The 18,182-nt window shown below is 37.0% G+C and overlaps 1 protein-coding gene across 1 annotated transcript in view; it reads right to left on the reverse strand.

The window, feature by feature from the left end:
• Positions 1–18,182, reverse strand: part of LOC131426294 (neuronal acetylcholine receptor subunit alpha-7) — a 325,402-nt gene that overhangs the window by 90,587 nt on the left and 216,633 nt on the right. The window contains exon 5 of the mRNA XM_058588913.1: positions 9,676–9,785. Within this exon, the coding sequence (XP_058444896.1) occupies positions 9,676–9,785 (110 nt within the window). The remainder of the gene's footprint in view (positions 1–9,675; positions 9,786–18,182) is intronic.

The following is an 18,182-nucleotide window of genomic DNA, read 5'->3' on the forward strand; positions in this document are numbered from 1 at the left end:
CGATTCTAATGTATTCAAGAATTATGCCTCTATAATGAAAAAAATATGCCATATTCCCAGGACTATTAAATAGAATCGGAAAGCGTTCGTTTTCCGATCAAACTAACTACACTGATTTACATGCTCATTCTATATTCGTTATCACCCATCATTATACTCCCTTAAGAAGCGAAATAAAGTTTTTCATACTGAGTCCATCTACGCTCATTGAGAATGTCTGAAATAGTCGAATTCAAACTGCTTATTAAGAGAGTGGCCTTTCGATAGCAGACAAAAAACTATTGTGGTTCTCTACGTGCATCGAAAATATCACAATCATTATTTCTCGGTTGCGATTCAGTTGAGTAGTTTTTTTATCGTCGAAAATCACTTCGGTGTCGAACTGAAGCGTAGTGGAAGGAAATAAGGCATCGAAATATCATTGGAGACTCTTCTACTTCTTTAGCGATATTTCAGTAGGTGAACATTTATCATCACGTTTCGCTGATACCAAAAATCACATGCGAACTTCGAGGTTCAGAGATTTGTGGATGCTTGCTTCATGAATGAAAATCTCGGAAGTGATTTTTTCACTCGCTGATTTTGTTTTCCAGAAAATCTCTTGAACAGATTTTTTCACGAGTGATAATGAAATGAACTTTTTCTGACCGTGATTGGCCCAACACTGATGTCTAGCATTCTTTTCGGTTCGGAGCTAAAACAAACGACAACTGACCGTGCAGAAAAGTCCATCACAATCTGACTCGAATAGGCGTTTGGTCAAATTTCCATTTGTTCTCGATAAAAACAATAGAAAATCGACACAAAGATCATCCTTTTACTAAACGAGACACCACTCAATAATCATTAAAATGTGATCATCAAACAGAAGAGCTACAGACTACACTACATGGCGACCCTGACTGACAGTAAATATTTATCAGAGCAAGCACAAACGAGCTGAACTCGAATGAAACTTTCTATCAACTATCCAAAATACCTTCGATTGTTGTACCACAGATGAAAAGTTTCCTGTTTCTCTTCGGCAAACACACAGTTTCGTGCTGAACGCAAGAAAATGTGGTCAAAAGTTTACTCCCCTCCCTTCTGCCGACCTCCAGTCGGTCCCTTAGTCACTGTAGTGTTTCACCGAGATAAAGTTCGTGATAGACAGAGCTCATATAAACCCCGATGGGTTTGCTACTAATTGATAAATTCCCTTGGTCACTTGTTTCCACATGAATAATAGGCATTTAATTAGAATCATACGGGATGTGGTTTTTCAGGGGGTTCATGATTTAAACAAGCTTTCTTTTGAAAATGTTTATTTGCGGGTTCATCTTATCAAAACAAAAAAAAAACAACGAATTCAAATCGACTTACATCGACAAAATTATCACGTTTTCGTACTGAGCTTGGACCATTACCTTTTATTGCTGCTGCACGTCGTCGCTGCCGTAGTAAAGTGGATTGCATGATTGAGCATTATTAAAACCTTTATTACGTGGTGTTTTACCGGTCTCCGGAGCGCGCAGTAAAATCTGGCCAAACCCACACTGAGAAAAAAAAAGACCGAGACTCGTTGAAAGTGCACAAACAGCAAACCATCATTTTCTTGCATCGGTTGAAGCATTCAGTCAAATAGGGTGGAAAAAATATCCAAGGCAAACAACACAGAGCCACAGAAGAACTGGGAAGTAAGCGCGCGAAAAGCATCACAATTACATTGTGAATGTACTGGTGTCTGTGTGTGTTTATGGTCGAGAGAGAGAGACAGAGAAAAAAACGTGCCAGTTGAAATCCGTTCAACCGAGACGACGTCATCCGAATGCGTCCGTCGTCGTTGTTGTCGTCGCGGATGCAGCAAAAGTACACTATTGTCTCGGCTGAACCGGAACAGTTCCGGTTTTCCGTGCTTTCGAAGAATTTTTATCTAGCATAAAATTTGGCCATGCTCCAAATGACGTGACTACCGCCAACCGGCACCATTCTTCCTTCCCGGTCCCAATTGAGGGGTGGTGGGATTGGGAGTTGATTTCGGTTGGTGAACGGACGGAAACCGAATTCGAACCCGTGGAGGAATGAGGATTGAGTGCTGCAGGTGATTGTGCTAACGGCCTTTTTTTTCCTCAGTATTTATGACCGATTCCGGACCGGAAGATTGTGCGAGTGAAAAATTACTGAAATGTGAGAGGGTACAGAACCGAATGAACCGACCGACCGACCAACTAGTTCTTGCCGCACAAAACTGCGCAGTGATTTAGGCGCTTCTGTTCTCCAACATTGTACTGGTAGTATTTTTTGTTGTTGCAAGACTGTTGGTAGCTGCAATTACATGAATATAGACGGTTGCACATTCCTTCTGCTGAATCGACTTTTCTTCGAGTGTTACGAACACTTAACCTTTTTTTTCTCAATTCATTAATTATGAGACGGCCAGAATGTAGACCATGTTTGATCATGCCTAGCCGTGTTTTAGAGCTGTGTCTATTACAAGGCTTAGGGTGGCGAAATGGTATCGCGATGCATGGAATGCATAAGAACGCTTTTTTTTTCAAAAAAATCTTTTCCTGTAAGTTTTTCATTCATTTGGCTTCTCCAATATACGTTTCAACTCAGCCATTGCAAAAAACGAAACTTTTTTCTCATCAACTAAAGTTTGACGTACCACCGTTGATCAAATTCGAAGCAAGCTGATTCCACTGCCAATCTCCACATAGAACAAAGATCGTCACAACCGCACCTGAGTTCCATGCTGATGCCTGCCAAAACAAACAAACAGCAAGAAAATCTCCCGTCGACTTGATTACAACTTCCAAACAACGTATCTAATATCAGCAGAAGTAGCAAAATTGCAGCTCGCAAATCTGATCGGGCGCTAACTTCAGGCAACATTTTACCGCAATGCATGGGAAACGTGAGTCAACAGCAAAAACAAACACTGCCAGGACGGACGGGGAAAGTTCCAATCCCGAAGAAGATTGGGTTAATTTATCGTCAAAGTTTTCAAGATTTAAACCGCACAGTTGCTGTTTCCATCAGCATCGGGAAGAAGTTCGATCCAGGCCCAAAGTGGCCGTGAATTCGAGCAAAAGATAAGTTCCACCAAGATTTTATGTTTGCCACCCATTAGCGTACGAAGAAGAAGAAAGCCGTCGTCTTTTAATCGTCTAGGAAATTTCTACTTTCGTGGATTTTGTCCATGGTTGACAGCAGATGGTGGTTTGACCTACATCGGAACCTGTTCATAGTAACAAACTCGAGTGTGCGTGTCCGCACAGCAAACTGTGAACGCAGTATGGTTTTTTTTCCCGGAGGGCATTATGTCCTGTCAACTGTGCACCATTAATCAGGTAAGCCATTCTTTTTAAATGCACTACTCTGCGGTGGCAAACAAACAAAGTACCATGCGTTTCCATGGCAATGTGTCATCCCGTGTCAGAGTCCCGACGCAGAACGACGGAAATTGAAACCGCTATCAATTGGCAGCGATCGACGGTCGTCCGGTCGGTCATTCAGGTGAGCAATTCCAAGAGGAAAATCGTTCCTTACTACTGTCGTTTGTTGATGAGGCCACTTCTGATGCCAACGACGACGACGACGACGATGATGATGATGCTGCCAATGGTGATGGACATTTATACGAAAGGCGCCGAAAAAAACACACTGGAGGAAATTGTTGATTTCCGTTTTCCGATCGGTCCCCGCCTGCTTGGTTGTCTGTCAGCGGTTGTGATTTTTTGTTGTTGCCCTTTTCTGGGTGGTTCTCTTTCAATCAGCGTTAGTCAGTGTTGTCAGATTGCCATGGCGTCATATCCATAATTATTAACTACACACAAAAAAATATAATTGCTCCTGTAAAAATGTCCAATAAACAGGCTTCCAATACATTCACCATTTTCATTATAAATATTTTTCTATTTGTAGGGAAAAAAACCTGTTATTTCTAAAGTTTTTTCCATTTGCATCAAATGCAGGTAGTTTTTGTATTAATATGAGAACACTATCATTCTAACAAAAAAGAATGCTCTCAATTGCAAAGAACAGTTTTTATACTCAATGAAGAACCACTTTCAAAATAAAATAGTTTTTCTAGCTCTTAAATTAACGAAATTAATAGTTTTTCTAGCTCTCAAATTTACCAACAATCTTCTTAAACTAACCAATGTTTTTTTTTGTGGATGCGAAAAATTTTTGAAACTGAATGATTCTAACCTAAAAGAACTGAAACTCTCTGTATCGGAACCGAATAGACTAGAAATAGTTACTAGAAACCTGTTTTAATTTACCTAGTAGAGGGATGATGCTTTTCTGATTTGACTTATATTTTACTCAATCATTACTGTAGGATTTTTCACAAAAACTGTTCATTGAATAGAAACAGCAAAACTTATGCGGGTGTAAGCTAACTTAACCGATTCAAGAGGTTTTTTCCGTTTTTGCATAGTCGCTCTAAATGCCAAGAAATTTAAAACACACACTTCATCCTCTAACTCCGAAACCATAAGTCGGATTCGGTTAAAATTCAATTGTAACCTATTGAAAATAGGTAAACTCAATTCTGCAATAGAGGGAAAAGGTTAGTGAGCTTCTGACCACTATTTCCGGACTTCCGGAGTTAATCGAAACATGAGAAAACTGAGTGCTCATAAGTTCATGAAAATGAACATGGCGAAGCACCTCTCGCCGATGATAACGCAAATAGGTGAACAATTTGTTGGTAATCAGTTACGGTAATTTAAAAGTTGTAGCTCATTTTGGCATTGAAAAAGCCTTACTCTTCACTGTACACGGCTGGGTGTCAATTTGAAAAATGTCATAATTTTGAACGATAATAACTCAATCATTTGTTGATGGGTTCATATAATTTAATAACCAATCGATTCAGAAGCATTTAACTTAAACATCTATGGCAACGTCGCTTGAGTATTTCAATAGCATTGATTTGAATCGATCTATGTTTTCACTAGCCAATCACAGTCGCAGTCACAGTGCCTCAATGATGTCATCCTCTCGTCCGATTTGAGCAGTTTGAACTATCGCATGCTTGAATACATCTTTGCTTTAGTTAACCCCTGGCTGACAGCAAGGAAGGTGGTGTTTGAGTAATGAGTGGATGACGAAACCGAAAATTTACATCCAATCGCTTGCTGGATAGTCGCTTTTGTGTGTGTGTGCGGTGTGTTGATACCGTGTTCACTTGAGTATTGTGAGTACCAGTTAGCTGTTTATTTTGATTCTCCGGTAACTAGTAGACGGTAATTTAGAACTAACGGCGATCGATTTTTTGATAGACCTAATTTGAAGCGCTTGTGTCTGGGTGATTTGTTGATGGATTTGCCTCATTGAACTTGATTCGGAAGCTTCAATATTGTACGTTTAAAAAAGTTTTAATTTGTCAACGGGTTGTGTGCATACTGAAAACTCAATTTACATACGAACAAAACGGTGGCGCGCAAATGGATTCAGTATAAAGTTGTGCTACGATGGTAATCATATATACTATTTTTTCATTAAACGTGTCTAAACACAATGAACTATCTCTCAGCATAAGCCTATTATTGAACCAAACAATAATCGTGTAACCTACTTGAAGAGTTAAAAATTGATTTAGTCTTATAAAGCATAATATTTCTAATCTCTAATCTTACTTTCAAGAATCTCATAGAAGAGATCCAGACTAAGTGTAACAAAAACAATGCAAGGCAATGCAGTTATGCGTTATGCAGTATCAATTTGAACAAGTTGCTGTCTAACCAAAAAATCTCTTAAATAGCTGTTTATAAAATGAGTAATCAAATTTTATAAAATGAATAAGCGACTTTCATACAAAGGATATTTTTCAACATTTTTAAAATGTAGAAATTTGTGGAAAGCATCCAAATAGAGTAGAATCGATTGTTCTGAAAAAATCTAATTGTCAATTTGTTGTTTCGCAAAATAAATCTAAACGGTAAAAGTAGAGTAAGTTCGTGATTTGTCACTGTTGAGTGCATCCAACATCATCATTATTTTTGCATTTATTATGGGTACCTTGGAATTATTTCATTTTCAATCTAATCGTGCTCGGTCGTGTCTTGCATGTAACCCTTTAATTTTTTTGGAGTACTTCGAGCAAGTTCATATGAGTTAACTAAACACCTCTTTTTAATAAGCTTGAAAGCAAATCAAAACCCAGTGGATAGTTTGTTGCTTAAGAGTTGCTAATTAGTTACGATAGATTTGACTTTGTGGTTAAATTATTGAAAATATTTTTTTATACTTTGCTCAGTTCATATGAAGTAAAAGAAGCACCCCTCCTAAATAAGCTTGAAAGCAAATCGAAACCCAGTGGATAATTTGTTGCTTATTCGTTGCTGATTAGTTACGGTGGTTTTGAATTTGTTGCTCAATTTTGCTCTCGTGTACTTCGTTAACTTCATATAAATTCATAATCGAAGAACTCAAAGAAAACAAATGGAACAAATGAGCAGCAAATTCAAAATTATCGTAAATAATTAGCAACTAATGAGCAACAAATTATCCACTGGGTTTCGATTTGCTTTCAAGCTTATTTGGGAGAGGTGCTTCGCTAGCTTCATATGAACATAGCAAAGTACTACTAAAAATTTGAAAAAAAATTGAGCAACAAATTCAAAACTCCCGTAATTAATTATTAACTAATAAGCAACGAATTATTCACGTTTCGATTTCGTTTCAAGCTTATTTCAGGGTGGATGTTTCGTTAACTTCAAATAAATTTAGCAAAATACTCAAAAATTAAAAAAAAATTGAACAACAAATTCAAAACTACCGTAACTAATTAATAACTAATAAGCAACAAATTTTCCACTGAGTTTCGATTTGTTTTCAAGCTTATTTAAGAGAGGTGTTTCGTTAACTTCATATGAACTTAACGAAGTACTCGAAAAAATTATAAAAAATTGAGCAGTAAATTCAAAATAATCGTAACTAATTAGCAACAAATTATCCTTATTATTATTACTTATATAGAACGTGCTATTGTATTTATATTATATAAAGTGTGTTATTTACCACAGATTTTCAAAAATTCAAAATAATAATACACTCAGGTCTCCGCGCAAAAAAAAACGCGTAACTTCGGAAATCCGCGTAAAAAAACTCCAAACTTGAGAAAAAAAAATCTTTTGATGTCAAATATCTTAGAAATGCGTGAAACGTCCAGATCTGGTGTAATATCAAAAAAAAAAAATTTTGTGATAATCGACTTTAGGACATAAAAAATTTTTGAGACTTCCGAAATCGAAATTTTTTTTTGATTCCGAAAAAAACCGCGTAACTTTGGATATCCACGTAAAAAAACGGCGTAGCTTCGGAAATCCACGTAACTTCAAAAAGCCGCGTGACAAATGGCATTATGTCAAATTGCCATTATGCCAAATGATCATTATGCCAAATAACCATTACGCCAAACGGTGTTATGCCAAACGGTATTATGCCAAATGACCTTATGCCAAACGGCCAATGTATCTAAACACGGAGGTCTTTTTTAAAGCAGTTTTTGTAGTTTTTTTACACGGCGTTTTGACGAGGATTTCCGAAAAAGCGCGGTTTTTTGGACGTTTCATGCATTTCTAAGATATTTGACATCAAAAAAACAAATTTCTTCCATTTTGCGGGTTTTTTTCTACGCGGATTTTCGAAGTTAAGCGATCATAAAGTCCCAAAGTCGACTTTTTTCAATTTTTTTTTCGAGATTACACCAGATATAGACGTTTCATGCATTTCTAAGATATTTGGCATTATAAAAAACGGTGTTGGCTGGGTGCTATCGCTCTATGCGTTAGTAGCGGAATGAGAGGGTGCGAAATGACTTAAAAGTTACTGCTCATCCTATCCTACATTGCAATTTTCTTCACAATAAATTGTAGTATATCATGATGTTTTTGCCTTTCTCATATGGAAAGGCTATACAATCACTGTGAAACCCGACTTTGGCTTTTGACGACGAACTGAGCAAATGTCTGTGTGTATATATGTGTGTGTGTATGGATGCAAGGATGTGTGTATGTGACAAATAAAGTTACTTGATTTTCTCAAAGATGGCTGAAAACACTAAATTTTCTCGGAAATTTCTCAACCGATATTTACAAACTAAGATGCAAATGAAAGGTCTTGAAGTTTTTTTAGAAGTCCTCGGAAAGTTGATCCAGATCCGACTTCCGGTTCCGGTATTACAGTGCGATTAGTGAAAATTATCAATTTCATGAGTATTTTTTCACAAGCGAAGGCGAAGTGAGGTGCATATTTAGATAAAACTTACTGCTAAATTCATCAAGTTGGCAGGCCTTGTTAGTTAGTGGATATATAAATCTACTTTGGAACTACTAGTCCCCGGTTTCCGCTTCCGGACGCACCGATAATAGTGAAGAAAAGCTCCAAAACCGGAACTCACTTCGATTTTTCAGCAACGGTTAAACCGATTTTGCCGATGACTAGTTGGAGACTACATCCTTGGAATCTGATCTCCTCGAAATCACATCACGAAATAGAAGAAATTACTTTAATTTTAAGTGGTAAAATTAATGCCCTCGGCATCTTATAGCTTAACGCAGTGTGCCTTAATATATATTATTGAATAAAAAAAAAAAAAAAAAACCGATTTTCACAAATCATGATTCAAATTAAAGCTCTCAGATCCGACTTTCGTTTCCGAAATTATAGGGGGATGTGTATCAAAACTGTCATACAAAATGATGCAAAACTGGTACGCATAAGAAAACACCAGCGCCTAGCACACAGCGTGCTCTGTTCAATTTTGTATAGCGTGCAGGGTAGCCACATTTAAATCTATATTGACTTGACACAACTGTTTACAAATTGCAATGCTGATCATAGTTTATAACAATGAAAGTTTTTGATTTTATTCAAGTTTGAAAAAAATCATGATCTTCGAGTGATGTTTTTGAAAATGTAAGTAATATGAGAAAGGCATCATTACACCACTAGGTGGATTAAAACAGGTTTTTACTATATTATATTGGATTGTACTGAATTATATTATAGTATATCTTTTTTTATTAAGTTTTGTACTATGCTTAACAATTGGATGGACACTCCTGTTTGGAGTCACGGAGAATATTACGAAGTCATCGTTCTGCTGAGAATAAATGTACACTGAACGTCCGCGTAAAACAAAAACGCAAAATTAAAGTTTTCTGATTTAAGATTTAAGACATTTGACTTAAAAATGCATGAAACGTCCAGATCTGGTGTGATCTAAAAAAAATGTTTCGAAAAAAATCGACTTTGGAACTCCAATCCACCAACAGAGTAATATCACCAATACATGATAACCTTCATACAGAGAATATCGAATTACTGCAAATTTCCTTGGATCTGGCATCGCTGCCAATCAGTGACACTGCGATATTCGTACTGTCAGCAGGTAAGCGGGACCCCGTTTCACGTTTGAGTACGTCAATTTGAGTGTTCTCAGAGTCAAGTTTTGACGAGTGCCTTCATATTTCTTTTTTTATGGGGGCTATGAGCTACGGCGCACTGATTGTTGAGTGGATTTCGAACGTTTTTTTTTTCAAGTAAGTAATTTAAATCGAATCCGATACCACTCCAGGGGATGTGAATGGAGCGCGTAGCTTGACAAGTTGTTCGACCAATAGGTGGAGGGGTCAGTGCGAAGACGAAAAAAAAAGAGCCCCAGTAAATTGAACTTACCTGTTGTACATCAGAACATCCGGCTTCCACAGCCGGTGCGGCGGTATCCGCAAATCCCGCACACCTCCGTACTCGGTCGAGTTCCACCGGACGTTCATGTCGTTCCATTCCTGAAGAGCGAGAGAGAGAGAGATAGAAAAAGAAAGAAAATAAGTGACGTTTCTATGAGCTTACGATTGGCTGATTAGTTATGTGACATCGTTGATGGAAAAACGGGAACAGATTCTACATCATAAACAGCATCGACAGAACGAAGAAAAGGGAACCGGTGCGAATTTGGTTCCACTTCCGATTGTGCGACCCGACCACACACACACACACACACACACTGCACGGTAGAAATTGGAAAATTCATTATTCATGATCGGGCTGAGTTTTTCGGTTAAAATTGGCATTCAATTCTAACCATGGTTTTTGTGGTTTGGTTTTGGTACGACTGCGAGTAGCATCGAGATGCAGTGCAAGAATCGTCAGAGGCTTCGAGTAAATATGCCAATCACATTGCTCCAAGCATTCAGTCTTGCTGCTTTTGAATGAACGAAACTCGAAAATCGGAAGTCAAAAAGCATTGAATGGCATTTGCAGTGCTGGGAAATTCAATGAACACGTTTCCGAATGCGACGGTTGCTTTGATCTGTCCTTTGTTTTGTTTGACGTGTCTTACGGTATTAGGAACTATGCGAAGTTTGTCGTAAAAGCACTCGAGCTCAGACAGAGTAGGCCACGGTTAGTAATTGAAATAGGAATGAATGGAATCAGATGTTTGACAGATATATAGATGTCTAATAGGATCAAATGAATAATGTGCTAAATAAAGGGTGTACTGAATCAAATTGTATCACAAGAAAATATTCGGCAAAATTCACCCATTCAGCCGATAATCTTCTCAGGGAATCAAATCAAAATATTGTTGAACTTTTTCCATGTTTGCTTTTTACAATTTTAATACCACATCCAAAAAACCTTCCTCTCAATTCTACTCATATTGACTTGTACATCGTTTGAACCAACATTTTCTTAGGTTGAAAACTACTTTTTCTCTTAAATCTTTCTTCAAATTTATTTCCTTAGGATGTTTCCTAAGCGCCTGCCAAATGATGACCCAATACTTCTCAATTGGCCGTAGTTCCAGTGCAGAAAGTTGACCTCTTTAGTCCTGTACCATTCAAAAACATCTTTCGAGTAATGGCACGAAGCCAAATGCCACCAGAAAAGCGCAGGACCATTGTGTTACCATAGAAGTGCGAATAGACGCTTTTGGAGGCATTCCTTTGTGAACAGCAGGCCGTTGATCATCGTGGTTGTTTCAAATGAATACGAGTAAATTGCTTGCCAAATCTAGTGTTCTGTTTTTGGCAAACTTTGGCATCTTCCGCTTTCTAACGTCTTCTGGGACATCAAACATATGATGAGTAGTGAAAAACAAAAAAAAAAAGTCCCGGAAGCGAGCCCTAAAAATCTGTGTGTAGGAGGGCGATCCTATTTACACCAGTGATTTCCTAACTTTTTTGGACGATTGTCCACTTTAGCTTAATTGTTGTTTCTATCAACGTTATCATTTAGCATTTTTGCAGTGAATTTTCGTTATTTTTATTCTGAAAATGAAGAGATATGGAATAATATTGAATTGTACAGATTCTGTTACAGTTGTTTTTCTGGTTGTTCATTTTCCAATGCATCAATTTTCCGGTGTCTTAATTTTCTGTGCATCTGGTCTTGCTTTTCTAATTTTGAGTATATTTTTTTTATTTACATTATATATTTTATATTACATTATTATATATTATATTATATTATATTTAAATTTTTTTTATAATATATTCTAGAGTATATTATTTCCTATTTTTCTTGTTTTCTTTTTTTTCATATTTTTCGATAGCTTTTTTTCCTATTTTCTTGAATAAAACGAAAACCAAAGAAAAACAATTTCTGACGCCGGTTTGCTGTTTGAGAATTAGGCTAGTATATAATATCAGTGTTCTAACGTTCTTAAACTCTAAAATTCAAAAATTTTAAATACTCTGAAAATTCCAAATGCCTGCTACTAAAAAATACTGAAATACTGAAAAAAAACTTAAACTGCAAACTGGGATGCAAATTTCTTAGAAATTCAAAGGAATTCGGTGTTCTGTTTCTTTTTTTCAAATTGTCTTTTTTCAGTTCATTTGTTTTTCAGTTTGTTCAGTTCTCATCTAAAATTTTTCGGATTGTTCATTTTTGTAGGTTTCTGTTTTCTATATTTTTCTTTGCTTTTGTTTTTCTATTTTTTTCTAGTTTTGAGTTTTTTTTCTTATTTTTATTATTTTTTAGTTTTATGTTTTCCAAACAAGTAGCTTTTTGCCTATTTTCCTGATATTCCGGTTTTCCGTTTTATTGCGAATTTCTGATTTCTGTTCACAGTACTATATATTCTCAATGGAATCCTAAAAATCTGATATTTTTAAATTCGGATGCTTTGAAATTTTCAAATTGTGACATGTCGAACAAAAATTTAACCGGGTAGGAAATCTTTAAAAAATTACAGAATTGTGAATTCTTTCTTCCATAATTCTATCACTTCATTTGAAATTTCCTTTCTGTGCAGAATACGTCTGTAACATACGATGATCAAGTGAAGGCTATTTGCTGATTTTTCACCCATCATAAATTTATCGCAGTTTCGTTTTTTAAATTATTTTTTTTAGTTTTTTCTGTTTTCTGATATTCTGTTTTCCTGATTGTCCGTTTTTTTTCTAGGTTTCTGTTTTCTTATGTTTTAATTTTTTTTTTCAATTTTCCTTATTTTCTTGAGAAAAAATAGCTGTTTTTCAGTTTATCTGTTTTTCACCTGATTTAAAGTTTTTCTGATTGTCCGTTTTTCTCGGTTTATGTTTTTACATTTTGTTTTTTTTTCCAAGTTTCAGTATATCTTTTTCGTTGGTTTTCAGTTTTCATTTGTTTTTAATGTTTTTTTTGTAGTTTCCAGATATTCTAGTTTTCTAATTTCATGTTCTCCTATTTGATTGCTTTTTCCCAAATTTCCTGATTTTCTGGTTTGCCGCTTTACTAAGTATTATTGATTTCAGTTTGCCTTTTGAGATTTGTAGCGTGTTAAAGTTTCAATGTTCTAAGGCTCTGAAATCCTAAAAATTTTGAACTCTGAAATTTGGACAAAAATTTGACTGGGTAGGAAATTTGCAGAATTCTGAAATCCAACTTTCACAATTCTATAAATTCATTGGAAATTTTCTTTCTACTCGGAAGATGTCTGTAAAGGATATTCTCTAATTTCTTTTCCATGGTATTTTTAGTTTTTTTTTGTTTTTTTTTCTGCTTTGTTGTTCTGTTTTTCTAATTTAAAGTTGTTCGGGTTGTCCATTTTTCCAGCTTTCTGTTTTTCATTTTTTCTGTGCTTCTGCTTTTGGTTTTCTAATTTTCAGTATATATATTTTTGTGGATCAGGGTCATTTCGCCGAAAGGGACATTTCACCGAAAGGGACCATTCGCCGAAATGGTCATATCGCCAGATTCTTCATTCGTCTTAATACCGTGATTGGAATTGATTTAGAAGAAAGAAAAATGAAAAATCATTATGTTTAGTCCCGTTTTGTTGAACTACAATCGTAGTTCTGAAATTATCCAGAAAGACTTCGTAGGTTTATTCATGATCCTCAGCACGGAATTCGCCACATCGTTTTGTTCGTATGCTATCCGACCTCGCTACCGCTTGTTCGGACCTAACTGAAGCAAAGAAACCTAGATTTGAGTAGACTGGGCATACGAGATGATTGCAGGTTTGTATGCGAGAGGCCGCCGCTTCCGCCATCTTGGCTTCGGTTATATGGCTAAGCCACATCAATTATCCAGGAGATCAGTGGCGTCTCGTGACAAAATTGACTAGTTGTGCACTGCTTATGTGATATGATATCAGATGTAACAGTTCGATGTAAGTGAAAACTAAAGATTTTGGAATGAAGATTTGCTTGTGTTTCTCAATACAATGGAATAACGACATACAAGAAGAATTCGGCCCTCTGCAGGTCGAACAAATTTGTTAATAACTTCATCAATAAAACCGCTTCCGTGTAGTAACTGACACAGCCATTTGTTTTCAACTACCATAAGCATAAGCCACTGAAACCTCTCCTAGAGTTGTCTTTACAAGTGCTTACAAAGCTCAACGTGGCAGAGAGAACAACAAATCTGCTGAGTTAAATAATTTCTTCTCTTCTTGAATCTGTGCAGTAACTCATGTGCACGGAAAAGACAGCGACAAGAGATACTTGAAATTTTAGGTTAGATGTATATGAGATGTATGTAAATACACGCAATTTCGGAGCACAAGGCAAAGTGCTCGAGTTCCAAGCGCCACGTAATGGCTACGGCCATGCGATATATAAAGATCATTTGGCTGTCATAGACCATTCAACCTGCTTTTATCGAATAAATAAAGAATCGAAAATAATTGAATGCGCCTGGGGATGCAGTTTATTTCTTCAATATAACGAATGAATAATTAGAATTTGCAGTTTCTAATGAATTATGTTATGCATTCGAAATTACCCTTTCGGTAAAATTATCTTTTCGGCGAAATGGCATTCTCATTTGATTGCTTTGTTTCCTATTTTCCTAATTGTTTGTTCTACTCTCTGTTTTGGGTTTCTGTTCTAAGGTTTTGAAGTTTTGAAACTCTGAACATGGGTAAGAAATTCTTTAGTAATTCTCAGGATTTTTAATTCTAGCTTCCTTAATTCCTTTTGTATGGTGCTCATGATTCAGAAAAAAACTATTCCATTACATTTAACTTTTCCCTTGATGAGCGATCAAACAAAGCATGCCATGTTTTCCACCTTGAAATTATTCCCCATCGTGAGTTGAGTGCTGAGTGCTGTGATGACAATCGTTTCTAATCGAAGATGGCACCGCTTTTCACGAGTTCATCAAGTCATTGTTATCGAAGAGTACCGTGGAACGTTCCGTGAATCGTTTTCTTCACTCGTGATTTCGGCTGACTCACAATCGGTGGACCTATCCTAACAGGCTTTCGGCGGATTACTGGGAATTTCAGATCACCTCCCTTCCATTGTGCTAAACGTCAAACGCTTCATTTTTAATATCCATCGTGCGAGCGAAATCCGAGTGCCTACCCGCTGCTCCGCGAACAAAACATTCACTTTCATTAAAATACTTACTGACATGATTTATGATCATCGTTAAAAATAATTTGAATATTGCGGAAAATGTTTTGTCTCTCTTCGGGTTTCCCATTTCGTCTCCCGGTTCCTTCTCCTTCTCTTCCTCCACGGAACGGCCAGGAAGTCAGTTTGGATTCACTGCAGCTTTTGCGTGTTGCTTGTGTTCTTGCTTACCAGGCCGGATCCGATTCCAACCGAGAAGGATTTTCATCTTCAACCACTCTTCTCTCTTCCTCTCCCTCTCACCGACCCGAGCACCTATTGTTAACCATTGTAGAATCTCTGGTTCCTTTTTGTGCTCTTCCCAAGAACAGAACAACACACAAAACCCATCCAACACCGTGACACACCTTCTGTCTGGCTGGCTGGATGGGATGCGACGGCGTGTTGGATAACAACAAAAGCAGCGCACCAACAAAACATCCATCTTTCAGAACAATTACATTTCCGCAGTCCGCGTCCTTCGGTGAACCGCGTCTCCTTTGTGGGGAATAGAGTGACGAAAAAAAAACACGAACACACAAAACAAACTGCCTGCTAGGATCGCTCGTGAGCTTGCGAGTGACTGTGACTGACCAACCAACCGACCAACCGACCGACTTCCACTCGGGTGAGGTTGAGTAGGCCATTGTTGAACCAAACGACGACAAGATGGTTGGTTGTTTATTTTTTTTTTGCAAGGAAGTAAATACAGTAAATGTAACATTTTGAAAACCGCAAATAAATAAAAATAAAAACATGTCGAGAGATTCGTGGTTAGCTGGCGCAGAAGGATTGTAAACTGGAGCAGACTTTTGTTCACAAGTGTGCGCGGCAGTTTCTGTGGCTATTCTGTCTGTCTCGTCACGTCACGTGTTGTGACGATATGTACATTTTAATTGGCTGGGAATTGAGGGCTGTTCTTCCCAAAAGCCCCTGGAACGTGCTCTGTTTTCGTCGGTCACATCTCACTCGCATTGAGCATTTTACGTATCGTCTTAGTTATAACAGTTTATGTTGAACTGTGATGCCACCTAGCAATCCAACATAAACCGCGAAGCCGACGTGAAGTTAATGCTATTTGCAAAACACTTTTTAATTTGCACCGAACTGCCACGTCTTTACAAACGTGCCGAACGAAAATGTTGTCCTACTGCTAGGTGGCACAACAGATCAACATAAACTGTTATGCACTGACTAGTCTAAGACGAGCCGTAAGTTTGGTAAGAAGGTTTGTGGTTGAAAACGCCAATTGTATAAGTGTTTAACAGTTTTTATGGTTTGTAGATAGAGGGCGCAATATATTTTAATATATATTTCTTTTAAAAATTTTGCCTTTCTAACATAACATATCAAATTTTGCGAAAGGTAAAGAAAGTAGTTGAATGAAATGTTTTTGTTATGCTTTCATAATGCTATTATAAAGCTGAAAAATTGCCCTTATTATACTCTTCTAGGATCTGGGAGGTTAAGCAGGAATGGTGCATTACTAATGCAGATATAACACAAATATCTACTTCATCGACGGTAACAAGGAAGGCTTAAATAATGCTACACAAAAAAAATCAAATATTGAAAAAAGCTAACACATCACTCAAAAAGTCGTGTGACTAATTAGGAAAATTCTTTTTTTCGTCGAAAAACGTTTTTATTCATCAATGTAACCTCCTCCAAGAGCAACGCAATCATCCTAACGCTTCTCCAACTTCTCGATGCCGTGCTTGTCTTTCGTTTCAAAATAGGTTTTCACATTCAACAATTGCTTCGTCATTTAAGATGAATTTCTTACCGGCGAATAACCAGTAGTCACTGAGGGCCAGATCTGGACTATATGGTGGACGAAGATTAATTCGATGTGTGATTCCTTTCAATTTAACCATAGTTGCCATCGACTTGTGAATCGATGCATTGTCTTGGTGAAACAGAGGATCTTTCTTCTGCTTTCTTACGATCTAACAACTCTATATAGTATTCGCTATTGATTGTAGTTTCCTTTCTCGAGATAGTCGATGAAGAGTATACCATGTGCATTAGGGTGCCCATATTTAGGGTTCATTTCGTATTTCGTGAAGCGATAGTGTTTAACAATTTTGGCACCTCAGAAAAAAGCCCTTGTGCAAAATTTGAGCTAAATCATATATGGGTAAGTGGTACCGGCAGTCAAAGTTTGAACATTTTCGATCCTGAGAAATCACCAATAGAGAATCAAAAAATATTCTAGATGACCCTACACAGTTACATGATTTTACATCTTATAAGATGCACATAAAGGGAGCGTCGTATATCACACAAATTTTTATTCAAGAACATGTAAAATTTGAAAATTACATGACTTGAGTTCGAACGAAATAAAAAACAAAAGATCGTTAGCAGCACCGCCGACTTGATCCGAGAAACATTGGATCACAAGCACATCAGTTACTCGACTGAACCACAGAGCTCATATCTGTTCGTTGAATATTTGATACGGATAAATCCATACAGCGGCACATGGTAGCTGAGTGCAAAGTACATTCGGAGCTTTTAAAATTCTGTGCGAGTGGAATATTGCGCCATTTGAAAAATTAAGTAGTTGTGAATTGTTTCGTTTGTAGAATTCTGTCGCTTGAAAAATTCATAATTTTTTTCTGTGTAGATCTCGACGTTTCATGCAATTTCAAGACATTTGGCATAACAAAATTTCGATTTTGGAATTTTCCAACTTTGTCAGCTGTTCACTGTTGTGCTTTTGGACGCTTCAGACGTGCTGTAGTCCTCTCAAATGAATATCATTTTGATTACAGAGTGAAGTGATGGATCCATGTTTCATCCATTGTCACATATCGACGCGAAAAGATCGAATTTATTACTGGTAAACATGACCAACACGTTGTTTTTGATCGACTGTGAGTAAACGCGGCACCCACACTGAAGAGAGTTTTCTCATCGTCAAATGTTCATGCATAATTGTAAGCTGATATCTTTATGACCTCAACTATCTCACGAAATTTCAAATAACGAATGAATATAACGATTATACATTACATTTCATTTTTAAATGAAATTGCGTGATATAGCTGAGGCCATAAAGATATCAGAATGCAGTGTGCTTACAACTATGTCACGTTTCTTCACAGCCGAACAAAAACCAATGTGTTGATTATGTTCACTAGTAATAAATCAAATGTTTTTTGCTTCGATATATGACAATGGACGAAACATGGATCCATCACTATGTGTGGACATTTTTGGAGTTTTCTGGAGTTACCATCTCAATTAGACAACCAGAACGTTCACCATCATCGGTGGTGGGTTCTTTTCGATGGAGCCGAGTCCGAATAACACTGTATTCTTTCATCGAGAAGGAATACTAAG

Source organism: Malaya genurostris, chromosome 1 (assembly GCF_030247185.1).
Source record: "Malaya genurostris strain Urasoe2022 chromosome 1, Malgen_1.1, whole genome shotgun sequence".
Classification (NCBI taxonomy): Eukaryota; Metazoa; Arthropoda; class Insecta; order Diptera; family Culicidae; genus Malaya; species Malaya genurostris.